Source organism: Empidonax traillii, unplaced genomic scaffold (assembly GCF_003031625.1).
Source record: "Empidonax traillii isolate 1590-97213 ecotype Southwest subspecies unplaced genomic scaffold, ASM303162v1 scaffold791:size383699, whole genome shotgun sequence".
Classification (NCBI taxonomy): domain Eukaryota; kingdom Metazoa; phylum Chordata; class Aves; order Passeriformes; family Tyrannidae; genus Empidonax; species Empidonax traillii.
The window spans coordinates 139823-167551 of NW_020955984.1; the positions used below are offsets into that span (position 1 = coordinate 139823).

The 27729-nt window shown below is 35.8% G+C and overlaps 1 protein-coding gene across 1 annotated transcript in view; it reads right to left on the minus strand.

Moving 5' to 3' along the window:
* Positions 1 to 4268: 4268 nt before the first annotated feature.
* The window catches only part of LOC114066664 (transmembrane protein FAM155A-like), a 171371-nt gene continuing 147910 nt past the window's right edge, over positions 4269 to 27729 (minus strand). The window contains exon 2 of the mRNA XM_027901497.1: positions 4269 to 5129. Within this exon, the coding sequence (XP_027757298.1) occupies positions 4866 to 5129 (264 nt within the window). The 3' untranslated portion in view covers positions 4269 to 4865. The remainder of the gene's footprint in view (positions 5130 to 27729) is intronic.

The window sequence follows — 27729 nt, forward strand, 5'->3', positions numbered from 1 at the left end:
TAATTGTGAACAGAGAAAGAAGCAAAAACTCACAAGGCAATCAAGAAGAACTCTGTCCAAGTACATGTTAAGAATGTATTTTATTATAATTTCTGACACTAGAAATACACTTCAGGTTCAGACTCAACAGTTTTGCAGAACTACGTCATGACTGTTATTTTTCAAGATCACCCTCCATTTCTGCATGAACTTTATACTATTTTTCTTCTTTTTGTGATTTTAGTCAGGTCTCCATTCATAAAGACAGTGATATTATTGCTGAAAGAAAGACACATAGATATCAAAATCTAGACAGGCATGAGTGTTTAACTCACCCAAGTTTCTACTGAAACTTCCTCAAACGAAGATGGAATTTCCAATACTACAAATTTCAATCAAGGTAAAGAAAACATTTCATTAAAAGCCACCAATATTTTTCTAGAATTCAGAAAAAAAAAATTGAACTGAGAAAAATTAAAGTGATTAAGATAATTCCATTTCACAAGTATGTAGGCCATATCAGGCAAAGGTTGTTTCATTTTTTCCATCTCTAAGTTATTACTACAAAGAAGCAAACATATCTTACACCTTAACCTTTAAGGTTTAATAAAGCCAAAAACCTCATTTAAGCCAGCAGAATACTTTTTATAGAAAATGAGGGAATATTATTGACAGGAAAAAACAGTTTTGAAGCAATTGTTTGTTTTGTCTTTAGCATTTGTTTCGAGACTGATGATCCTCTGAGAGCCATTAGTATGCAACAAGTATTGATGTCTTCATATGATCTTTCAAAAATACACTTTTTTTGGCATAGCTTTTCTTCCCCTGTTAAAGAGCAGTTCCATTAACTTAAAATGGATTACTCATTTTATGAAAATCATGTGTGCTTAGCCATAAATTTATGATTTTTTTCTGCTATGAAACATAAGTAATTGCAAGCCTGTAGAACGCTGGGGGGAAACAGAGGTACAGTGAATAAATGTGTACTTTCCTGTGGTTCAAACATTATTGCACATTTCCTCTCTAACATCCTTTTTTACACTTAGGTGAATTAGGTCAGGTGAATCTATTTTCCCAAATAAAAAAAAAACCACATTATGACTTCCCTGAATATAACAGTCACTGCAATGTTTCCTTGCAATATTGTTTTTCTTCCTAGAGTAGCACACTATCTCCTGAGATAACATTCACAGCAGTAAGACTATTGTTGTGCAAACAAAAATGAACCCATACAGGAATACAAAAATTCAGAAGGAATTTCAGTAAAATTTATTGAACTGACCTGTTACTTTGAAACTCTACCTCTACCTCTCCATCACACCTCTGTGCATGCCACTATGTAAAGTATTTTTTTTCCTTTCCTTGGAATACATGAAACAGATCTGCAGCACCATTTCCCAGCTTTTATGTAAATCCACTGATTTCAAATGAGTGCTGGACGTGGTGCTCCAGGTGGGGTCTCACAAGAATAGAGTAGAGGGAGGGAACCTGCTGGCCACGCTGCTTTTGATGCAGACCACATTTCAGTTGACTTCCTGGGCTGCAAGCACACATTGGCAGCTCATACTCCATTTTTCATCCACCAAGTCTTCTGCAGGGTTGGTCTCCATCCATTTATTAGTGCTGTCTGTACCGACACTGGGGATATTGCCCTGACCCAGGTTTAGCCCTTGCACTTGGCCTTGTTGAGCTTCATGAGGTTCACATGGCCTCACACCTGAAGCCTGTCAAGGTCCCTCTGGTTGCAATCCATCCCTCAAGCAGCTGAGCTGCACCACTCAAGTTGGTATTATCCATGAACTTGTTGAGGGCATGCTCAATCCCACTGCCTGTGTCATTAATAAAGGTACGGAACAGTTCAGGTTCATGGACCCCTAAGAGACACTTGTACTGATCTCCTTGAGCCACTGACCACAATTTGTTGGATGTGGCCACCCACACAATACCTTATCCATATAATAGTCTGTCCATATCTCCCCCATTCAGTGACAAGCCTATTATGCTGGACCATGCCAATCGCCTTATACAAGTCAAGGTTCACTTGACTTGAATTCACAGCCAAGAATAAGATTTCTGCCACTAAACCAAAAAAAAACCCCAACGGCTTTGCTCAAAACTGAGGAAATAAGGCCACTTTCCACATATTTTATGTCTCTGTTTTCATTCCACTAAATAATGCAGTAGTGAGTTAAGAATGACAAATAAAACATGAAGTAAACGTTTATTCTGAATGAAAGCTCTCTCTCTTTGGCTGAGAGCATGCTCAGTCAGCCATAATTCCCAAGTGCATCCGGAACAGGCAAAGAATGCTTACTAGACCACACAGCTGAAGTAAAGGAAGTGCTGGCTTTAAGCTGGGATGACAAGACCCACATAAAGAAATACGGAAACACTGTTCTAGGACACTGTAGATGGCTTAGTCTCCTTTAAAATTAATTCACATCAAATTTTCTACCCCTCAGAGACTTCAATCAGATCCCAAATGTGGGAGAGACAGAAAAAGAACAACTCAGTTAAAAACATCACCCAAACTTTCAGCTATCAATCAAACATAAGCTCAATCAAAAAGTTTAGCAATTTTTTTTCCATAATTCTAAGCACTGGTTGAGTAAATAGAGACAATTTATGGTTTAGCAGCAGATACGAAAGAACACTGATCCTAGACTTTGCTGATGTTTTATATTTTCGACACATCTGAGCGCATCTGTTGCTATTGATTAGATTTCACTAAGTCCTTCAAAAGCTCACATCTTTGTTCTAGTTGTTTTGTTACACACTCCTCCCCTTTTTTTCATCTCTGCTTTATTTCCTCCACAGTACCAGTGTGTTATGCTATGCTCTCCCATCTATTGCCTTTTCGCATTTCTCATCAGTGGAAAAACAAACTACTGTTGCACACTGCTGGCTCCTTCATGCTTGGAGCCTTAGAAGTGATGCTCTGCCTTCTAGCAGAACTACAACCTCTCAACTTGGGAATACCTTTTTTGGTTCATGACAGTATGTTTGCAGCCTTCCCAGTTGCAATAATTGTGTGACCCTTGGTAAGTACTAAAGTAAAGTCCATTAAGAGGTGATTTCTCACCTTCTAAGCACTTTAAATATTCTCCTAGCATTTTTACGTAGAAAAGATTAGTTTGGTTTGTATTCCAAGATTCCAACGCAAAGTGTTTTCTTCTCCACAAATAAAACAATAAACATAAACCCATGAGTGTTTGCTTTTTTTTTTTTTTTTTTTTTTTTTTTTTTTTTTTTTTTTTTTTTTTTTTTTTTTTTTTTTTTTTTTTTTTTTGGTAGCATAATGGTTTGTTTGCAAAGACAATGTTTTCCCAGATTTAAATTGCCTCAGAATAAGTCAATACCCTACTGACTTTGAACATTCACAATTTTTATCCAGGCAATACATATGAAGGGGCTTTGCAGAAAAACCCTAAGTTCACAGCAAATTTTTTATTAGAGGGACAGCATTCCATCAAGCATCTTGAATTTAATGAATACTAGTGTACTGTAAGAGGTTTTTCTCATCACTGATACTTTACATTACTACATGAGAAGGATGGCAAAATAGGGGCATTTGTTATCTGTAAAAGGAGTAAGGCTATATTGTGTACCTCTTCTTTTTATTGTCATGTCTTTTTTATTGTCATGAAAAGTACATTTCCTAGGTTCTCTAACACTATTACAGACAGAACAAACAGAAAGGAAAATCCCACCTCAACACAGCAAAATGTTATCTGTGTTCTCTGTGAACCATGCTGTCATACGACACAAATGAGATTGACTATGTCTAACAGCATCATTATGGTTGTTCAGATTCTAGTAAGCAGCTTTGGAGTAAATTTCTGCCTTGTAATATTTTTGTGCATGAGGCCTTATCACTAGGCTAGAGGCATGAACATAAGAGTTTAACTTTGATACTGAAAGATCCTCCTGAATCTTACTTCTTTCTTACCTTTCCCTTCCAACAGATCAACATGCAAAATTTTCTCTCTCTTTTTGTATATATATATATTTACACAGATATTGCTTATATAATTAATTGCCTCCATAATACATTTGCCTTCCCAACAGATTCATTATCATTTAGCCCGTCATTGCTAATTTTTTCTACTATTTGATATTTATTGAGCTTTAAACATGGATATTTTCCTGATGGCATACCTTAGGAGAGGTGGAAAGAAGAACATGAAAAGGAGCAACTCAATGAAAACTTTGAGTTACTGAAAGAATAGGAAATTGTATTTTTTCTAATCATGCTGATTTTAGGAAAAAAAAAAAACAACTCATAGAAGTCATAATTAAAAGAAAACTTTTATTCTGCTTTTTGAAATAACATTACATTATCAGAATAAAATGTGCAAATTTACATGTATTGTGATCACGGGTTCCATGTTATTTCCTTTTTTTAAAAAAGGAGTGAGTTATGAGACATAGTTGTATCAGTCCTCATAGGATTGGCCAACAAAGATAACTCCCCTTGGAACATGCAAGATGCTCTAATATAAAAATTGCCTTTGTTTTCAACTTTTTCCATACTAGCTTAAACCACTGACCCCCAAAATTCATAGGTAAAAACACGAAGTTAACTTGAAAGATAATTCATTGGGTTTGACTGTTTCTTCACTGACCTTAGATACTCCTCTGAAAGCTTCCTTCTCACCGATATTCTTTCAGTATTTCCTTGCAGAGATAAATTTTGAAAAGAAGATGTGATTTATAAATTGGAAGAAAAACACATACTTGCTCCAGGGTCCAGAACTGGTTTTTCTTCTTCTCTGCAAGTTGAATTTTTATGTCCTTTTCTCAACAGTTCAAGTCCATTATGGCAGGCAGGGCATGTTCTCCTTTGTGTACATCCTCTAAGTATCTACGTATAATACCTGCTTGTCTCAAAAAATTGGAAGTAACACACACCTCTGCTTGAGATAAACTGAGTGGATGCTGACGAGGGAAAATAACTTGAAAAACAGAAGCTTCTGCTTCAAGGCTGTCTCTCTTTTACTGAACTTTACAAAGAACAGTTGTCGCCTCATGTTTTTTCTTTCAAACTGCTCAAGTAGCCTTAATGTCCAGCGACTCTCTAGTGACAGCACTCGACTGTGGCTTACAGGAGTATGTTTGCTGACAGATACAGAATCGGCAGATGAAGAGTCCTGTAAATTAAAACAAATAACAATTTTTTTAGACAATAAAATCCCATAGCTTCGCTTTTTTTTTTTTTTTCTTCTTCTATTTAGTATTTACAAAGTTATGTAAAAGATGCCGCTTGCTGGATACAGACAGAACTTACTTCTGGAGCCAGGAGAAGTCTTCACCAGTAAGGAGCAGGATCGTGCGCTCTGCCTGACTACTTCAGAGAACACAGAAGGGCAAAGAGCATCTCCAAGGTAGATGCTGAAGATGAACTTAAAGCTGATGACTAATAACTACCTTTTAAAGAGTAGCAGCACCGGAGATTTGTGGTAAAGGCTCATTACTCTATTCTTCCAGAAGTTATAAAACCAAAATGATCGACTTGTAGCCTACCACTTGGGATAGACTTTAAGCATATACTCCAAATTTATATATTTTATTCATATTTACCATTTATAATGCATATAGCAGACAGTCACAGAAATTATTTCCTCTTGATGCTTTCTTGCATAAAATACAATGTTCATCTCTTCCCTTCTATCTTGTGGAGAGAGTGAATGAGAAGCTTTGGCCTAATACCTGAACAGTAACTCCAATAGTATTTTTAAGATAGCAAAGTAACATCACCCATTAAAAATAGGTGATAGCATTAGTATCAACAGCAAAATCATACTGCTGGATGGGTTGTCAGTGAAATAGTACTTGTTTCCTTTGCCCCAGGCAAAGTTTTTAAGATAGGCTCAGTTTTCAAGATATAACAATTATTTTCTTGTTCAAAAGGCCCTCAGGTCTTCTAGGAACAAAATTATATACTATTAATTTTGATGAAACAGTCTGTTACAAGTTCCCCTCAACATCTCTTTTGATAGCAAAGTTTCCTGAACATTCCCCAAGTCCTTTTATACAAGTCAAGTTAGTGATGCCAACCAAACTCACTATCATTGAAGGCCCCTATCCAAATACTTCAAATCAAGGCAGGTTATGTGTGATTTGTGTAGGCAACTTTTGATTGCCTACTGTAGCCTTTAAAGAAAACTCAGGACCTACAAAGGCAGTTAAATTCAAGGCAGCAATGACTCACTGCTTAAGACAGCACACAAATTCTGTTTTGCTAACGTGAATAAAAGTGGGCATAATATCAAATATGCAACTTTATCAACGATGCATATTATCACTTGCAACAGTAAAATGTGGCTGAGGCAAGTAGGAATGTTAACATGTTCTCCTGTGCAAAGTCCTTACACCACTGCTTCATGTTCTGAATTAACTGGTTAACTTCAGTAAAAACACTACTTTTTGATCTTCATTAGTATGTATTGAATTCTTACTTTAAGCTCAGTAGAAAAATGTTGAAGCAAGAATACTGGTAGAGCAGGAGGGATTTTGTGCATGAATCTTGAAAAAAAAAAATAGAACATTTTGTTCTGTTCTCTTTCTCCCTCCATCTTACTTTTTAATATAATTTTGGTGGTATGCATTCATGATAAAACAATATTATCTCAGTAATCTGTGAGTAACTTAGAGCAATGAATTCTAGTAACATGGTTTGAAATCAACCTCCTAAGAAATCAAAGCAAGCACTTACTCTCATGGTCACACAAGCAAGACTCTAGCTAAAAATAAGGATGAAAAGAAGGCTAATGTTTTCCTAGACTATAAAAGTAGGTGGTTAAGATGAAATATGCTGTGAAATAGTTCTAAAAAGGCTAATAATAATGCTTTTCTTTTAAGATTCTGACATGTAAGGTTTAATTATCCTGTATGAAAATTCAGAGGTACTTTAGCTAAAATGTGTATGAAAACACACTTTTGAGTCACTTATCAGTACATAGGGACAGCACATCACAGACCTCATAATATTTGAATTTGTCTACCTGAATCATTCACATGAAAAGTATCTGGCTTCTTTTAAATATTGCCATATAAAGCAATTGGAAAATGTTCATTTCACCAAGGACTTTCACATCTGTTATACACTTTAATAAAACTGTATGACCTACCTGTAACTAAAATATTCTCCTCAAGTCAGCCTAAATGTTAAAAGTCAAGATTGCAACTTAGTAGAGTAATACTATGTTGAGTTCTGGGCCATCCAAGTTCAAGTAGGCTACCCAAAAATCAGAGTTCAGGGAAGGGTTAGCAAGATAGTAAAAAGGCCTAGGAGGAGAACTGAGAGCTCATTTATTGTGACAGAGAGTTCAGGACACAGTTCCAACAGCCTACTTGAGCAGCAGTTACACAAATGAGACACTTGTTGCAAGTAATAGCAAGTGGTATTAGCACAATACAGTCACCTAAACTCAAACCAGGCTTTAGGAGGACCTTTTTCACTAGTGCAGCAGTGTACAACTGGAACAAGCTAGCAAAGCCAGCAAGAGACATTGTGAAATCTCAATCTTTCCATGACTGAGGTGGAGAAAAAACACAAAGCGGTGGTGCAGTGTTTGAAAGTGCTGCTCTGACAGCACAGGGAGACTAAAGGACTCCTAGGGGTTTCCCCACCAGCCAAAACTTGTATGGTTCTATGAGGTGAGCTCATTCAATTTGTTTATTACTAGACCTCCATTGCATATGCCTGAAGTCATAAAAAGCATCAAATAAGTGTCTAGTGGTTTATGTGGGTCTTTTAATGTCCAAATTCAGACAATAGCACAAACTACAAAGGCCAAGGAAACATGTGAAAACTCTTACAGATCCACAAATCTGAATCAACAGGAATATGGACATGTCCTCCTAACTCCATTTAATTTATTAAAGTGTTGATCCTTTAAATCTGTATTAACTATTCTTTTTTATACTAGCCAGCAAAAGAAACTGCAGATGCTTACTGTAGGAGGTTGATGGCAGACTGCATTCAAAAGGAAAAAAAAGTCTTGTATATTTGAAATATAAATTGATATAAATATTCTGATTTAATATGTTAAATATAATCTCATCAACCTTGAGAAGATTTTTTATTATTTATTATTTAATTAGTATTATCTAAGAAAGTAATTGTATTGTTGAAAGTTTCTCCTTGTCAAATAACGTGGAGCTATTAAAACAAGAAGCCTACGTCCCTTGCTGGATAAACATAGACAGATGTTTGAAAAAGGTATTCATGCAATATATAACTTTCTTCTGCTTCCATGTTGCGATGATTTTTCTTCTGTTTCCTCTTTGACTGCTTAAATTAAATAGGGCCTTAGCTATATGTTTTGAATTATTAATTTGAATGATAAACATTAATTTCATGGTCTGAAAAGTCAGCTCTTTGCTTTTCAATAAAAAAACTTGGACTTAAGCCTGATTTTTTCAGCAGATAAAAAGGGTGTATTTCTGTAAAAATTGGTAAGAAAACTAATTGAAGAAAAATGTTCTTGCAACTTTGGCACAATTTGAATACTATTTCAGTCATGTATACTTAATTTACATGTGTTTCTGTGAGCTTTGAATTTGTGCAATATTTCACTGCATTCAATTTTCAGTTAAAGGGTTATAAAGTGAGCAAACCTACCACTGATTATTTGTGCTACAAGGCATAAACCTGGTTTGAGCTAAAAATTATCAATGTGAAATACTGGTGAATATGAAACATTTTGTCGTATTTATTAATCAAGAAGTTTGGTAATTTTGCCATTGCAGCAATTAAACTTTTTTTTTTTTTTCATTTAGAAATTGATTTTGAATCTATAAGTGTAGGAGTTTGTTGTAATCCTGTCTGTACAATATAGAGAGCACCAGGGAGCATACAAATGGAGTTGTGACAGTTAAAAGGAAGAAGGTATTAGGTCTTATTCTGACACTCAAGGAAAGAAGAAAGGAATTCCTCGAAAAGGATGAAAAAAAAAAAGTTGCTTTATCAAGCACCTTGAAAAGATACTTGCAGCTGAACTAAATCATTAAAAACAACTGTATCTTATCAGCCAACTGAAGAATCACAGAACCACAAAATGGTTGAGGTCGAAAGGGAGGTTTGGAGGTCATGTGGTCCAACGCCCCTGCTCAAGACCAGAGCAAGTTGCCCAGAATCATGTTCAGCTGACTTTTGAATATCTCCAAGGATAGAGACTGCACAACCTCTCTGGGCTGCCTGTGCAAATCACACGTACAGTGAAAAAATGTTTTCTGATGTTCAGAGAGAATCTCCTGTGTTTCAATTTGTGCCCAGTGCCTCTGGTCCTGCCACTGGGTACCACTGAAAAGAGCCTGGCTCTGTCCTCTTTACAGCCTCCTTTCAAGTATTTATGTTTAGTAATAACATTCCGCTGAAACTTCTCTTCCCAGGCTGAACATTTCCAGCTCTGTTAGCCTTTCCTCATGGAAGAGGTGCTCCAGTCCTTAATCACCTTAGTGACTCTGTACTGGAGTCTCTCCATTACATTTATCTCTTTCTTGTAGTGGGTGCCCAGAACTGGACACAACACTGCAGGTGTGGCCTCACCACAGCTGAGCAGAGGGGAAAGATCACTCCCCTTGACCTGCTGGAAATTCTTTGTCTAAAGCAGCCCAGGACACCATTAGCCTTCTTTGCAGCAAGAGTATTTTGCCAGCTCATGTTCATCTTGGTGTCTCAGAGGACCCATATGTCCTTTTCTGCCAAAATGAAGACTTTAAGTCAAAGGACAATATAAAGTTTATTTACTGTTTAACACTCTTTTTTTTTGTTTGTTTTTCAGCAAATTGTGAAGAACTTGAGCTTGTCATGTATCTTCATGCAGATAGGCCAGCATTTTAGGGGACTGTGTGTGATCTATATGAAGTTGTGCACTTGGTAGCTTTTATAGCACTATTATTCTTTAAAGCCCCAACATAATTTTTCACTTAAGGTTGCTCTCTCCTCGAATATGACAGCCAATATCCATCTCATTTTTTCCTATTGATTAAAGGGTAGATGATAACTAATTTTTTATTTCCTCAGTTACTTACAAAATTTATTTCTTTCAGCATAGCAAAGGAGTCTATTGACACTTCTTGTTTCCTAAGATATAGGAGAGACCCTAAAAATAGAGCATACACTTTATTTCCTACAATTTCTACAGAAAGAGAAGAAGTAATGTGAAGAATCACAATGTGAGAAAAGCGGTGGATTTGAATGCTCATCCCAATCTGATACTCTTTCTTGTTCTTTTATTCTGAAAGAAGCTTAACTCGTTGTGCCTCATCTTTGGTTCTCCTACTGTGCATCTTGCTCATTCCTTCACATTTCTTTTTTTAGGTTTGCTCATTTTATATTTTCTTTTGCAGGTTGGAAACTCATCTCTCAACCACATCTTCCTGCACACCTCCCCCAGTGTACTTCCTTTCAAGTCCCCAGAGCCCACAGTTCATTTTAGCCCACAACAAAAAAAAGAACAACATGTTACTGGTCTGTGTTTTTCCAGCCAATTTGCTATAATCACTTTTCTTTGTATTATGTAACAGAAAGTACAGTACATCATCTTCAAGAACAGTGAGGCTTCATCTCAACTATTTTTAACGAATTTATGTTTGTGCTTGCTTTCCAACTTCTTTTCTGCAACTCCCCTGCTATTTTTCTCACACACCACAATGCCTGGCTTCATAATAAACACTGAATTTTTGACCCTTGTGGTCAACACCAATTGAGGCAATGAATTGTTTAATCTGGATAGGTAGGGTTTTTTACATTTGCTGGAAATTTAAAAATATATGTAAGTTGATGTACAGCATGCAGTATATAAAATACAGAAGTTACTTCAAGCTTGCATATATTATTTTTCACTGAATGGCATGCTAAAATTTTATTCTTTTTAGTTGTCTTGATAATGTCGATATTTCTACATTTGTAAAAAATTTTGATGAAATATTGGGTAAATGAAAAGAAAAAAAATATATACGTACTGCCTCTCTATTTGAGTAATATTGATAAATGTAAACATAGTCCTGAAGTGGAAAAAAGTTTCATAATTTAGAAAAGTATATGCAAAAGCTTCTTGAGAGAAGCAAGCTTCCAACATGGCCTGCTTTCTTGGAGAAATAGGGGTTTTTCTTCCTTTAAGGAAATTTTATCTCTTTCCCCTACACTTTCACTTCAATGGGATTATTGACTGAATTTTTTCCTCCTCTCATCTTTCTTTCTTGTATAGTTTTAGTCATCAATTGTCACCCATTAAAAAACCTATTTTCTGATTTTAAGCCTCAATTGCTTTATTCTTTGCAACATTTTCATCAATGTCAACTCATTGTTTTCAACTGATATGGCTACAAGGGAGCTAATGGAATTGCAGAAAATCCACCTCAAAAGTTTAGTTTAGGAAGAAAACTTCTGTAAATCTCTAAGGGTGTTGGGTTTTTTTTCTGGAAAGGCAAGTCATACAGCTTCTCTCCTTTACAGCATTCTGATGAACTAAAGAAATACTGAATTTTATAATACAGGGTTTAGGAAAGGGCAGGGAGTTTTTCTTTATGAGGTTGCTAGGATCACATTTTATTACTGGATGTGAAAGTTGAATAATGCTTGAATTACAGTGAGCACATGCAGCTGGGAAATTAGAAACTGCCTCTATAAAGCTGAAAAACCTAAATGACAGGCACCAATTAGACTGTGCCTGCTTCAATTTTTCTCAAATGTGATGATATTTGAAGAAATGAAGCATTTTCTTATTACTCCAGTATTTTTACTGCTTCTATTTCTGATTCTTCTAGCCTTCCTCATGCCTACAATGTCAAGCAACAATGGGTAAAACTGGAGATGGAGGATACTAAAAGTGCGTTTTCTTTGTCAAGTAAAGTTGGTAGATGTTACTAAGAGTTACTAAGCTCACTCAGAAGAAGACTGAACAAAACATAAGTGCCCACTGAAGATGGAACACTGTGTTGATTGGAACAGTAAGTTTATCCAACACACATTACTGAAAGCACCCTTTGATGCTTGAGAAACCACAAGTGAAAAGCATGCAGAATTTTTTGCCATGGCAACTAGTGCTTACCATTGCAAAAGTGAAAGAAAATAAACAAGTACAATAATTTAAAACTACAGATGTGACACAAGGTTAAGAAAATTTAAAATAATTTAACATTCAGTTTTTATACTGGACAGCCACATATTATTCCAGTCACAGGTACCATGAAACATGACTATTGCCCTTAATTCTACTCCATTTGTGAGTGTCAGTTGTCCAATATACCACTTTGCAAGCTTCGTCCTTTGCTTAGCACATTCAGATCACTACATTAAACTTCTATGGGTAAAATGAATTTGGAACATGGGAGGTAAGATGGTTGAAAGAGATGAGTTTGATAAGTTTGGTAAACAAAGTGTAGAAAATCTGAGTTTCTCTAAGGAGGAAATTATAGTTGAGTTACCAGAAGATGTTAGCAACGGGTGGAAAACAGATATGATGGTCATTTGGAGTGATGTATATTTCATCATATATAGAACCTGAGTTACCTGCAAAGTAGTCCTGGACATTGGGAAGGGATCCATTACCCATACTTAGCTTCTGCTCCTCCGAAATGACCATTTCAGGAGAGTCTAGCCCACTACACTATAATTTTCTAAAGTTAGGCAATATAGGTTCCTGTCTTAGCTGTGAGAATAGTAATTCACTGGTTTTCTTAGCTTTCTAGAAAATGCATTATGTATGCATCAACAGTAGCTCTTCTGTGTCAAGCACTGTTGGGTCTCAGTCTATTCTAGATTTTTTTTATTTGGAAAAATCATGTCAACTTGCACTTGAAGCTGTTTACATGCAGCTCCAGTAAAGCCATATTTTCCCCTTCTGGAGGCAAATAATATACTTTCAAAAAGTGCTAATTGCTGTAAGAGTGTCATTGAAAATATGGCAGTCTATATTTATACTCAAATACCATGTTTACAGTTTGACTTTTTTTAAATGTATATTCTTAGAACTAAGTGCATCCTCCCTTTTCCCTCCTCCCCCACATACATTTGCCCAGAACTAATAAGAAATGAAGCAGCTTACTGAAATACAATATGAACTTCAGCACACTTTATATCCTATTCTTTTAGCTGGTGCCAAGACAAGGCTAAATGTCTTTAGAGCATGTAGCTTTAATATACTATCATCTGGAAGAGGTTTACTGCTAATGCTATAGAAAGTGACTGCTAAATTTACTAGATACTAAACGTCTCATAGTTTTCACCTATATGCTTGACTCGTGCATTGCTTTGGTCTAGAAATTTATGAGCAAAGGCTGTTGTGGTTCCAGAACGGAACTGGTATAATGCTGGTATATGTACATCCTCCATTGAGCCGAGTCCTGCCTTTAGAGATTAAATAGAGCATGCAGGAAAAACAAAGGTTTTATGTTATTGCTCTTGGCACTTGATATAATAAGATGCAATATGGCAAGACTGCAGTATTGGAAAGGGTTCATGAGTCAGAATGGACGTAGAAACAGCAAAAATAGAGCAATATTGCAATATGGCTATTCTTACGTTATATATCATAAATGCCATTCTTACAATTACCTCAAAACAATGCTGTGTAACTAGTATGTATTTAGAGTTAAAACCAGTACCACCACTCATACCAGTTTATTGCTGATCTGCATGGGTATTATCATAACTTAAATCTGCAACCTGCATAAACTGACTAAATTATGACACAGTATCGCCTCAGATGGAACATTCTCTACTGATGTACTCATTACATATAATGTATATTTAGCCTCAGCCTCTTACAGGTATATAGACACTGGCTGCAAGGAACAGATTGACTATTTATTTATTGACCACAGAAGCTGTTGAAAGAATGATGAAATGAGAAATGACATTGCCTTCCTACTAGGTGGCCTCTTTGCCCTGGAATATCATGAGAAAGCCTGGACTAAGTGGCCCTTCATAAAAAATACTATGGCCCAAAGTGAGAGTTTGGAGAAACCCCTGACATCGTTTTTGAGTTATGGTCATAGCACTTAAACTTGGAGAATCAGCCTTCCATAGTGAAAACACACTGTGCAATGCACATTTGTGGGCTCTGCATCACCTCATTAGGAGCACAGCAGTTCAACGAGAAGCTGTCCATGCACTGAAAGGTATTTTCTATTGGGGTACAAGTCAAATTTCATTAAAACCTGCCAGTCAGAAAAGCAGCCACATGGTGTGAAAGACCGGTCTGGGTTGGATACTAGACTGTGTAATTACATACAATGTGCTAATGAATGCTGACTTGGGTCTAACCTACACATAACAACATGGGCAACAGACTGAGAACAGCTGACTATAGGCACAGACATGCATAATTCTACTGCTGGCCCTGCCAGACCCCTGGAAAGCTAAGACAATTGTTTCTACTGCTGCCAAAATGCTCAACAGTGTGTATTAGAGGTTATTCTCAGCCAACGAGAACATGGCTCTCACCTCCCCATTACCCAAAGTAATTTGCAAGACTGTTTCTCCCACTCAACTGCACCTTTCAGCCAATCGCCTTTCCCTCTCACAGGAATATCTGTGATACTCTCAGAGGAATACCACAGACAGAAATAGACTCTCGTATATTATAAAAGCATATTTAAAAGCTGTTTATGCAGTGCATATATAAATGGAGCAAAGATTACCATACTTATATCAAGTGTTATTTTTGCTCCATTTATATATACACTGTTTTAAAGTTTATGGCCAATGTGTAAAAAAATGAAAGTAATTCTGCATGCTGCTTCCATCTTGTCGATTCAAATCTCCAAATTAGTTCAAAGAGACTTTGTGAAGTAGCCAGATGACCCAATTCTTCACTTCTACACTCACTGCATTCATGCATAGTTGCTTATTATAAAGTTTCTGTAACATCAGAATTCACTATGGACAAAGCTACAAAAAATACTACAAAATTTACAAAGCTACCACTGGTGTGATGCTCCTAAATTATTCCACAATCTCATGAATAGTGATGAAGGATAACATTCATACTTTGCTAATATACTTAGATTTATTTTTCCCATTGGTTTGTAAGTTTAATTTATCAAATTTTTTTGTCACCATGACTGGTGTGATGATTAAGGTGCACAGGAAAAAGTTACATTAATGCCATCATTTTCTGAAGAAGGGAGTGGAAAGGAGAATAAAATATACTAATGGAGCATACCCAGTACAAGAAATTTTGAAAAACCTAATTTTCTCTTCAAGAAGAGATGTAAGAGAAAAGAGTGGAAATAAGTGACTGAAATAATGACAGCAATCAGGAAAGAAAAAAGCATGTTCAAAAAGAGACTCCTACCAAAAAAAAAAAAAAAAAGGCACTGGAAGATAGGTGTTTCAAGCCATTTGTGAAGATGAAGTCTTAGGAGGACTTCAACCACTAACTTCTATTGGAAATAGTTCCTCTGTCATCCATAAAAATCGATAGCCTACAATAATGGTAATGAGTTTATGATCACATTATGGATGGAAGTCAGTGAAGTGAGAAAAAGTGTTACAGTTCTCCTATCTTAAACTGACTCAACCAAGTCAACTACTGTATTATTCCCTCACTGTTAAAAGTCAGATCCTGCACATAATGGACAGTTAACACATGAATTATCCATACAGCTATATTTTTTTACATTTGAGTTGTTTTATTTTTATTCCTGGGCTGCTGCCCTTGATTCACAATTTCCAGTCACCAGTGTCCAGACTACATCAAAAGTGTAGCAATAACAAAGGTAGCATGATCTAGGGCCCTAGGGAGTGGAATTGAGGTAAAAAACATGACAGTAGTTTTTAGCATTCTCATAACCTTTTTTTTACCTCTGAATAAATACGAAAACAATAAATCACTTAATGTGATTTAGATTTCACTTTTACTTTAGTTTATGTAAGATAAGACCATTATTTTTTTACTGACAAAGGTGTACCTTTTGGGTTGCTAACCAAGAACAGGAAGGAAAAATGTGTGAGGAAAAATGCAGAGGCACTCATGAAATAATGTTAGCATTTATTAAAATACCCATAAAAGTGCTAAAATATTCAACAACTCGTCCAGAGATGGCTCTCATCTGAAAACAGGAGATACTTTGAAAAGTCCATTAACGTACTTTCCAGAAGGGTGTGCGAATTATGCATAACCATACAGTATAAAATGCTCCTCTGTAAGTGTAGCACAAGAAAGTTCTGTGTAGTGTACAAATTTAATAACTGATTAGCTCTCAAAAAGGGTTTGAATTGATTTCACACTCTGCCTCCAATAGTTTTATATTTGCACATATGCTTTTCCATCAATATCCCCCAAAGTGACTTCATTAAGAAAACCACTCTGGAAACATTTGTATAACATCTTATGCAGAAAAAAAAAATAAAAAATTAAATCTATTCCTCATACAGGGGAGGGAAGAAAGTGAAATGTCTCTAAAAGTTAGTACCATGTAGAACAAGCTTTTTCATACAGCAACAGGTTGTTCTCAAACTACCGAACTGTTTAACCAAAAACTATGCAACACTGCCTGCTTTTCCCAGCTCTTAAATGTTGTTGTTAGCTAAAAGTTTGATCCCAGCACAACAAGGAATTTCCTCCTGCATTGTTGGTACTGCAAGAACACTATCACCTACAGAGTACAGAAAATTTTTTAACAGATGTTCTGATTCATACAGAAGAAACAAATAATACTAGAGTTAACATGACACTGGACTATCTCTTCTGAAGCTTTTAAAAAACAGAAAAGATGAAATGAATAAGAAGTAATTTCCAAATTCTTATTAGAAATGTTTTTTTCTCATTCCATTGCACTGGAAAATTTGGTAAATTAGGTATCTCTTCTCCCCACATATTGTCATGTACTATTACACATGATAGTTTTCTCCCCTTGACATTTTAATGTAAGATGTTATTGAGCATAAGATTAATCAAATACCAATCTGATAGCAAAATCACTGAACAATTCAATATTTTATCTCTGGCATAACTCAAGTCTTCTGAATTCATCCTATCCCGCAAAGAATCCCCTGCTTTCTTCATGGTTTTTTGTGACTTTTTTTTTCTTTTCATTTGTTTAATATTAGATTCCTTGGAGCCTTTCATTGAGAGTCTTGAGGCAAAGTCCTGTTCTCACACACTCACTTTCTGGGAAGGGGCTATTCCAGTCCATATTAATAATGGATGAAACAATATCAATTTTGACTTCTATTTTACGTTTTAAAGTTCTATAACAATTATGCTGTGGAAGTATCTTTAATCTTTACTACTTAGGCCCAAGCTACCCCTGGCATTGTGTTTTACAGTGAACATGTTCACTGAGCATGCACTGCTAAACAATTACATTGTAGCCGTGCTTGGAAGGGCTTGAGATAAAGCCCTTCAGACTTCCCAGCACAGCACAGCCAATTAAATACACAGAAATTACAGTTTCCTTCGTTCCCTTATTTCCTGTATGTATAGTATCAGAGATGGTACTCAAGGTAGTTTTTCTTCTATTTTTCATTCCCCCAAGCAAAGAAAGGAGACAGAGCAAGAAAGCTGAAGTGAGTAGAGAGGAAAGCAATGTTCATGGTTTTTGAGGGTGACAGGAAATAATTTAATACACACAAAACAGTATGAAAGAAACATGGAAGGAGGATTTGAGGTCTGAACTACCAATGTCCCCAGACGCCCAGCTGGTTTCATTGCAGTGCTGAGGATTTGTGACATGTATTGGCTTCGGGTCTTCCAAGCCTTCCAGCCATTCTGTCATGTTTAGCAAGAGCACTCATGTGTGCAAGGTTTTTCAGACACAGATCCAGGCAGTAAAAGGTGATATAGAGGAAATGTGTCATGGAGTAGCACATCCTAGCAGGATCAATCTTGACTTAAGTCATATTTTCACTTTCTTCAGTATATGAGTTAAACTAATATTTATCTCTTTCTTAGCTGCACCTGATGTGTTTTCTCCAGCTTTCCATTCAATGCTTGAATGCAGAAAACAGTGCAGCTCTAAGCCTGTGTTATGACACTTGTTGTAATAACTGTTTACAAAAGAATAAACTGCTCTTCTGGTTTTTCAGACCCATTTTTATTCACTTTCTACAATTTAAAAATGAAAATAATAATTTATCTGAAAACAGATGGATGTAAAGGTGTGTTGGATAGGAGCTGTCAGTCCAGCTCAGCATCTCCTCAGTAAGCCATGTGTTACCGTAATACTTGCAAAGAATAGCAGTAAAACCATAACACATCCATTTATAGTTTTCAAACATTTTATTTTGAAAAATCAGTTCTACATATGTCAGTTTTCATTTACAAAACTACACCTGTTTAAACATTGTAACATTCTATAAATACTGATATTTAATTATTTTACTGAATCATAGAAAAGCGGTATTTTTAGGTAAAGTCTTTCATATGAGAGAGAGACCTAACAGTATGCTTATAGCTTTGGGGCTTTTTCTTTCTAGAGAAACAAAAAATAACCCTAAATTTAAATCAGCATTATAGATTTGAGACTCTGCAATTTGGGAAATCTATAGAAGTTCTATTTCCCTGAATTGGGACTGAAAAAGAGGGGAAAAAAGTAGATGAAACCCCTAAATCATGGTCTTTTGTTTTGACTTATTCTTTCAGTTTTGAACATTTCACTCAGTTTATCTTTTCTTTGTTTGCAAGAATATTTCACAGAACTTATGCGGCAATTATGAAAGACAGAAGATGTTCATAAAAGTTAGTTTGTACTAAAATAAATTTGTTTTTTGCAACTGAAGCAGTTTCTTTTTTAAACAAAATCTGATGTTGATTAAGAAGAAAATATAGTTCAGCATTTATCATTTACAAGACTTATGTTTGTGCATTTCACATAATAACAAATTGGTTGCTTGTTTGCAATTTAAATTTGACCTCTTTAAGAAATCTGTATGCTTTTTTTTCATAATAAAGTTTGAACAATATCACCAGGCACAATCTTTTCTCTGCTTAACAGTCTTTAAACAAAGCTGAATTCCTGACTAATTTTCTGAAATTTATGTGCCTAATGATTTCACAACATTGTATTCTCTTCAAAGAAAATAAATTTGGTAAATTTATTTGGGTGCATCACGAGACCTGAAATCATTGCAATCAGGAGGAAACACAACAGTGGCACAGCACAGACAAATTATATTTAATTTCAACTATTGTGTCAGATATGACTAAAAAATGAAAATCTACTATATAAAAATATTCCAAAGGTTTCAAGTCGACATAGAAAAATTTTTTGTTATGGACAGAGTAGTCTAATTGGGCATTTCTGGTCAGCTTTGGTCAGTACACCAGAATTTTTAGGGCTTGCGTCGAGAAGCTATGTTTCCCCATAAACTGCAGCCTGGGGAAAAAAGCCTTGAAAGACCATGTCCCAAACATATTCAATATACAAGAACATAAAAATTTATTTTAAACATAGAAAAATAGAATGAGTCTCAAATTTGATCCAATATGTACCCTGAAAGCAGCTGTAAAATGAGCTTGAAATCCATTGTTTTGATTAACTAGAGAGGTTTCTTAGCATGTACAAATCAAACATTTTCCCATTTCATGCCAACAGAACTCCTTATTCTATTCTGAAACTCAATTTCCACTAAATTATAAGAATTTTCAAAAACAAAATGGGGACATAATTATTCCTTTGTATGTAGTGCATGTGGGTAAAATTATATGCTGCTATGTACCCTTTTTTTTCAGAGAAATAAATTATAATAAATATAGCACTGTACACACACTTTCTCACAAACATAGAGATGGTAACATACACACAGATCACTGTGACAGAACAGGTCACCACACCTACTTACAAATAAAGATGTACGTATACACAAATAACTGTATATTCCCAGTGAGAGGATATTTAGACTATTCTTATCAGAGGATGGTTTTGGGCGTAGAGAACATTAAATATCTGCTCAGGCTAGGAAATATGCATCACACAGATATATGTTACTTCACTTATATACTCATAATCTTGTCTGTATAAAAGCACATGTGTGTACACATATGCAAGCACTTATACACATATTCATATAGAAAGACCTCAGGGTATTGATGAGACACTTTGCCACAATTAAGTATCTGTCCTGTCTTCAGTGGCCAAGGAAAAATATTTTTGTCTCCAAGGGGTAATGTTTTTAAACTAAAAGAAGGTGGATTAAGACCAGATACAAAGAAGAATTTTTTAGTGATGGACAGAGTGAACACTGGAACATGTTGTCCAGAAAATTGGTGCTCTGCCCTGGAAACATTCAAAGTCAGTTTGGACATTGATCTGGGTAACCTGATCTAGTTGAAGATGTCCCTGTTCATTGTAGGGGAGTTGGACTGGATGAGCTTTAAAGGTCCCATACAACCCGATCTGTTTTGATTCCATGATTCTATGATGACTTGTTGAGTATAGGCTAAATATTCTACTGCTGGTATATAACACCAATCAAGTTCACTCACTGCAATCCAGAAGGGTAGGAAAGAGATGATCCATTCTTCAAAAGAAGACACCTTTTTAATTCCTCTCTGCTGTATCTACCCAAGTTGCATGTTGAAATTAAATGTAGTAGTGTTGAACAACAAAAATCATAATAGTAGGTTAATCAAACTGGCAAAGGTTAATCAAATGTCAAATAAATAGTAAGCATAATAGAAAAATCAGTTCCTAAAAAAAAGCCCAAAATCCTTAGAGTTAGCAGTATTTTATATATCTCCTTAAGAGGTATCAAATGAAACCCCAAGTCAAATCTACTTTAAACATACCTTTATTGCACAATAATTCATTCACAAAAGTTAGACTTGATGCCTAATTGTACACATACTATATAAAGTATGTGTACATATAAAGTTAGAAAAAGTTAGAACAAAATGTTAGAACATAAAAACTATATAAAGTTAGAACCAAAAAACTGTCCAATTTTGAATCCTCTTAAGGTTTCACAGTTATGCTTTCTACTTTTAAATTATTTAAAATTCCTTGAAACCTTGTTTCTAAGCAAAAGTGAGGAAAGAAAAGACTGAAGAGACATGATTTAGTGACACCATTCTTTATTAAAGAGATAAATGAAATGCGAGGAAAATATGAGAAAGCAGAGGCCTTTTCAGTAAGTCAAATGATTTTCCTCTTCATTTTGTTATTGTTGTTTGTTGTTGTTGCTTTGGTTTGGGTTGGGCTGGGTTTTTTATAGGGACTAATGATTCAGACTTCTTCCTTACTTGCATTGTATTGTGTTTTATGGTTTAAAATCAGTATCTCATTGGTTGGCACAATCCCAATGCTTATATAAAAAGGATCAAGGAAGTATTTTATTCTGAATATAAGAGAAGCATCAATGTCAAAAAATCCCTGCTTTCTTTTCCTGACTGTTCTCCAGATGACTTTGCAATCCTGAATTATTTACATATTGACAAAGGCTGTGATATAATTCCAGAAATTTTACAAGAGGATCTCTCCAAAATTTTCCACCTCAGTCAACAAGACATATGATATTCCCTGAGCATAAACACTTTCCTGCCAAAAAATAAAATATGTTTCTGCTCACTGCCAACCCACCTGACTTTACCTAAGTAAATTCCTTGCCAAGTCCATCAGCCTTTCCACCCTAAACCCTAAATCCATTTATTCTTGCTCAATTTAATATGAATTCTCTTACTTGCTAATTCATGAAACATCAATTGATGGACCTAAAATACACTGAAGTGGTATATCCCAAGAGTAGGGCAGTGGGCGTTAATTATATGAATGTTGACCTCCTCATTTGAAGTATGTACTATAAATTCAGAGAATGAGATTTCATTTGGTCTGAATGGATTTCCCCTGTGACTGCCAGTGACCTGTGCAGAAGAAAAGCATTGGTGTAAAAGTGGCAATACACTGGAAGTAGGAATGCTCCCCCACAGAATGCAGGGAAACACAGCCAGCAGCTAACAGATAGGCACTTTGAACAACCTCTACGAAATTCAAAGACCAGGTCTCCTCAAAATCACACTGTGAAAATTTCAAGTTGAAAAATGACCTTTATACTTCTTTAGTATATTCCAAGCACCTCCAATGAAAGGAGCTTTAGTTTCACTACTAGTGAAGCTAAGGCAAGCGATAAGTTTTTCCCTACAGCTCCTTCCCATCTACTAAGGTTAAAATTTCTAAACAAGAAATATTCAGAACCCCCTTTACTTTTTCTTTTCATGACTGTTTAGCTCAAAGTTATGGGAACACTCAGGAGACTGATACTACTGCGTAGGAAGTGAGAGCAGCTAAACACAAATGGTGGAAAAATAAACTTAAGAGAGTAAGATCCTAGTACAGCCAGCTATTGCTATTTAAAAGCTTGGTTACAGGCAGAGAACAAGTTGCAGAATCAACTGGATTACTTAGCCTGGCTTGTAACCTTATCTTCTAAGTGTTGACACAGGATGGAAGGAAGGGCAGGAAGACTGAAACACAATAGCACAAGCAAAAAAAAAAAAAAAAAAAAAAAAAAAAAAAAAAAAAAAAAAAAAAAAAAAAAAGGGGTGGGGAACAAAAACCCCTCAAAAACTCTGAAAGGTGGAAGATGTAGAAAAGAGGGAGAATTTTATATGGGCCAAACCTAGATACATCCCACCCCACATAAATTTAAGCATGTAGTTAAGGAGCCTTAGTTGACTAACAATGTCCCTATACAGCCAATGGAAGGTGGCAGATGCCTTCGAAGCAGATGTATAATTGTAGCACAGGTGTGATGCTGTGAACCCCCATCCTGAAGAAAGTCACTTCTTTCCACTGACTGCACCTAGAAGTTCAGGGCACCTGTGCCACCTGAAGTGGATAACATAAACAACTTCTCCGCACAAATAACTCTTTGAGATTGGACAGTTCCTCCTGCTCAAAGAATTCAGTAAGAAACAAAGAGAAAACTCAATAAGCAAAGATGAGATTTTATTTCAGGAAGTTTCATAACAGTATTAATTCATCAATGACTTCACATCGTAGCTCTCCATTTGGTTCACATGAAAAAATACAAAATAATAGTTTAAAATTTAACCAAAGCCATCTATCCTATCTTCAACTTATAGAGACAATTGTTAAAGGGCTTTTTGCCAAATTTAGACATTGTTTGTTTTCTAGAAGGTAATATTTCATTATAATTAGCTCCTTATGATGCTAATTTGTGTTAAAGAATGTTCTATAGCATTTTTCAGCTATGGTAATCCAGACAGACAGGTACATGCTGCACAGTGGATTATGAGCTAAAATTTATCTGAATATATATGTACATGTCCAGTCCATACTCGTTTTGCACGACTCATTATTCATAATAATCCTGCATACAATACAGGTAATCATATCCTTTCATGTCCTCTGTGGATGTGAACACTTTTGCTGATGTTCTGAACCCTGAATTAATCTCTTTCTCATAGTAATGACAGATGAGAAGAAATGACCTATTTTTACAACATGATTATTACTTTTTTGACAAAATTCATTTTTATTACTTTCTAAGCTCCCCTGGTATCATGCGTTCTCCTCATTTCTTAATGTTTCAGAATTCCATTTCCTGTATAGAACAGTTATAAGTGGATTAAAAGGCAAGCATTAAAGGTGCAGTACATACTACATAATCAGATGATAAAATGTTAGCAAAAACAGGGCCAGTGTTCCTACGTGCATTTTTGCTCTTGTAATGATATTTGATCTTTTCAGAGGTACCTGAGCAAAACATTTAAAGGAAAATTGTGGATACCCTTAAGAAATTTTGTTCCTTGGAAAAAGCTGCACTTTTCACAAGACTTTTCTTTATTCAGTCTGAAGGAAAATAATACACAAACAGAACATTTTCAAGGAAAGATGATTTTCAGCTTTCCTCTACATACTTTTTGTTATAATTTAGAAATTACCATAATGAATCAGTATCTTTGATCCTGTCTTTCAATCTTGGTCAAAATCAAATATGAGGCATTCAGATTTTCACATTTTAAAAATACAGAATAAGCAAGTATGGAATAATCTATTCTTCTACATTACCTTCTCTCAGATAACTAATCAAAGAAGAATTGAAGCAGAAATTGGATAATGTTTTCAAAATATGTAACAAAATAACTTATCTAAATCTTTCCAAATATATTTTAAAATTTTTATTGTGTACGTTCATACATTTTTCTCTATACAAGTTGCGAAACATTTTTAATGGAATACCATGTATTGTATTAAATTTGAGGAGATATGATGTGATCTTAAAAGCTATATATTACAATATATTGTCAACCTGAAAATATGTTAAGTTTTAGTAAAGTTAAAAGTGATGCCCCACAGAGCCAGTAAGGGTATCATGAAATATGCTCTCCTGTACATGTGTATTATGGCTGTGTGTAATTTTTTCCGCTATATTAAATGCATATTATGCACATTAAATTACTATTTAGTACTTTCTTTTTCTGGAGTTGCTTAATATAGGGACTTATTTATTGCATATATTTCATACCTACTCTGAAGGCACAATTAGTCTTTCCTTGCAGGATTTTGGAATGATTGTGTGTACAGCACACTGTTTGAAAAGACTGGTTTCTTTTCCTCTGTAGCTATTCAATGAGGTTAGAATTTAGTGAACATCTATCTAGGCAATAAAGACATACTGAAGCAAAAGACTTCTTTCAATACTGGGTAACTAACTCAAATTATATAACATCTTTTTTTCCAAAGTATTCTATCCTTTAGAGATGTGTACAATCATGCTTTGTCTGAGCAAAGTACTACTGAGACCACAGGGCAGATTAAGCCCACATATTTTAGATTATTAGGTCAATCTTCTGGGAGATATCAGCTAGCTGGTGCCCAGAAAGTGCTATGCATATGCAGCATATGCAAACTAGGACTTTTGTCATTTGGCTAAATCTCGATGGCTGTTCCTCTCTGGTACAGACACCTCTTAACATCCCATAATGTCTATTATTCTGTTTCAAACCTGTGTGGTTTTAAAATTATTTATGACCCTAGCATTTTTCTTGAAATTAAATGTATGGAACAGATATAAATCCAGTCATTCTCAATAAACTACCAGTTTGCAATATTTCAGATTGCTCCATCAACAACTGACATGTGGCTCTGAAAGTCACTTCCTGCCAACCCTGCTGGTAACTTTCTGTTTTTCTAAGATAATTCTATACTATCATATGAAAGGTAACACTATTTAGAAGCAGACAAGATTTGCCCACTTCTTTTCTGCTCATCTCCTTGTCTATATTTTAGAAGTGAAATTGCCTGGTTTAGGTCCTTCAGAGTACTTGCTGATTTGGTCATTTCTGTAAGGTAGAGCTCACTAAGTTATTTAATGTTAGCCTAAATGTTGCATTCACTATGGTTGGCATCCAAACCATTGAATACTAAATTGTAGCAGAATCTGTCTGAAATAACTAACTATTATTTAAGCAGACTGGGTCAAGGGGAAAAAAACAAAGGGAAAGAGTGATGTCAAAATCACTGATACTCTGAAGTCCTATTAAAAGCTGCAATGAACATGTAACAGTTCAGCTTATGCATACAGAGACATATAAGTTACTTATTTGTAGATCTTCATTTCCAACTAAAATGAAGGATCTGAAACCAAATCTAAACAAATAAATACTACAGAATTTCCCTCAAAACTACCCAAGACAGTGAACTCCAAACCTCTGAAACTACTTAATTGCTTTCTTTTCCTTGCATAATGAGTGAAATGAAGCAATAGAATTGCTAGATGGGTAGCATTAGTTGCGTAGTGGCAGTATTAAGCTTCTTTTTGGCTGCATCTAAAGAAAGACTACTTTGAGAGGGTCTTTCATGTTGCCTTTCCAAACAAAACACCTTTGTGGAATAATATCACACACATAAAATAAATTATCAAACTATAGAATCACAGAATGGTTTGGTTTGGAAGGGACCTTAAGGATCACCTTGTTCTAATCAGTCTCCCATGGACACTTTCCACTAGACCAGGTTGCTCAGAACTCCCTTCAATCTGGCCTTGAACACTTCCAGGGATGCGGAATCCACAACTTCTCTGGACAACCTGTTCTAGTGCCTCACCACCCTGACAGTAAAGAATTTCTTCCTGATATCTATTCCAAACCTACTCTCTTTCAGTTGAAACCATTCCCCTTTTGTCCTGTCACTACATGTTCCTGTAAAAAGTCCCTCTCTGTCTTCCTTGTGGACTCACTGGAGGTACTGGAAGGCTGCAATTAGGTTAACCTAAAGACTCTTCCAGGATGAGCAAACACAACTCTCAGCCTTTCCTCACAGGAGAGGTGATCCATCCCTCTAAACAACTTGGTGGCCCTCTGCTGGACTTGCTTTAACAGGTGGATGTCCTTCTTCTGCTAGGGACCCCAGAGCTAGACATATTATGCAGTGGAGAAGAGAGGTAGATTCATCTCCCTCGACCTGATGGCCACACTGCTTTTGAAGCAGCCCAGGATATGATTGGGCAAATGCACATTGCCAGCTCATATCCGTCCTCTCATCCACCAACATTCCCAAGTCCTTCTTGGCAGGGCTGCTCCTGATCTGTTCATTCCCTGGCTTGTATTCATACCAGGGGTTGCCCTGACCCAGGTGCAACACCTTATATTTGGTCTTGTTAAACCGAGATTCTTGTTAAAAATGGGATTCCCATACACCCACTTCTAGAGCTTGTCCAGATCACTCTAGATGGCATCCCATCCTTCATTTGTGTCAACAGAACCATTTAGCTGGATGTCATCTGCAAATTTGCTGAAGATGCACTTGACCCTAATGCTTCAGAGGTTTTTTTTTTTTGGTTTTCTAACTTTTATAGATTTTAGAAGTGATTGTGTAGGAAATGTACATTTTAATGTAACTGTATAATATCCCTTACCCTTAACATACCAGTTTACACATACTCAACCCTATTACCCTATTTCATATCAATCCCTCTAAATTCTGTTGCATGTATAGTCTTTTTCAAGGTAGAATTGCAGAAAAAGACATGTGGTGTGTATTCCCCTGGGCCTATGGCCTCATTAAAGGACCAGCTCTTTTTATCTTATACACTTAATTGGCCTACAACCCCTTCATCTATGTCATGATTGAAGATATTAAGTAACACTTGTCCCCATATGGACTCCTGAGTCCATATGTAACTGATATCCATTGGGACTCTGAGTTGTTGACCACGACCCTCTGGATGTGACTGTCCAACCACTAACCACTTTCCATCTAACAGTCCACTCATCAAATTAACTTCTCTCCAATTTAGAGAGAAGGACATTGTGGAAGACTCATGTACCCCTATTCCTGGTAAACTATATTCTTCTGCAGTGAACCAATAACATACATGTGGATTATGAATGAAGTAGTCTGAGAGCCAAATTATCTGCCTACATATGGAAACAAACTCTGTGAGACTAAATGCAGCCCCATATGGATCACGCTGAACTAGGACCCATCATAAAACAGCAAGGCCAAGGAAAAGGTGTGTGATTTGTTGAAACTTATGAGTTGATTGACTTGCAGTTTAGTTAGCATGAAAACTTCTGTGGTCAAAATCCACAGCAGTAGTAACAGGAGGGAAATTAAACTACTTCAAATGAAGTTCTACCAAGGAATACAGCCAAGTGATGAAAACAGGTAACAGGTTAAGACTGTGACTTCTCAACTTTACTTAGGCTTCAAAATCACAAGTGTTGCATAGCCTTCAATCCAATGAGAAACTGAGCATAATTTCTACAAGCCAGCTGAGAAACTGTTGTCTGGGTTCTTCCTCTTTTATTATTAAACATTTATGGTGATCAC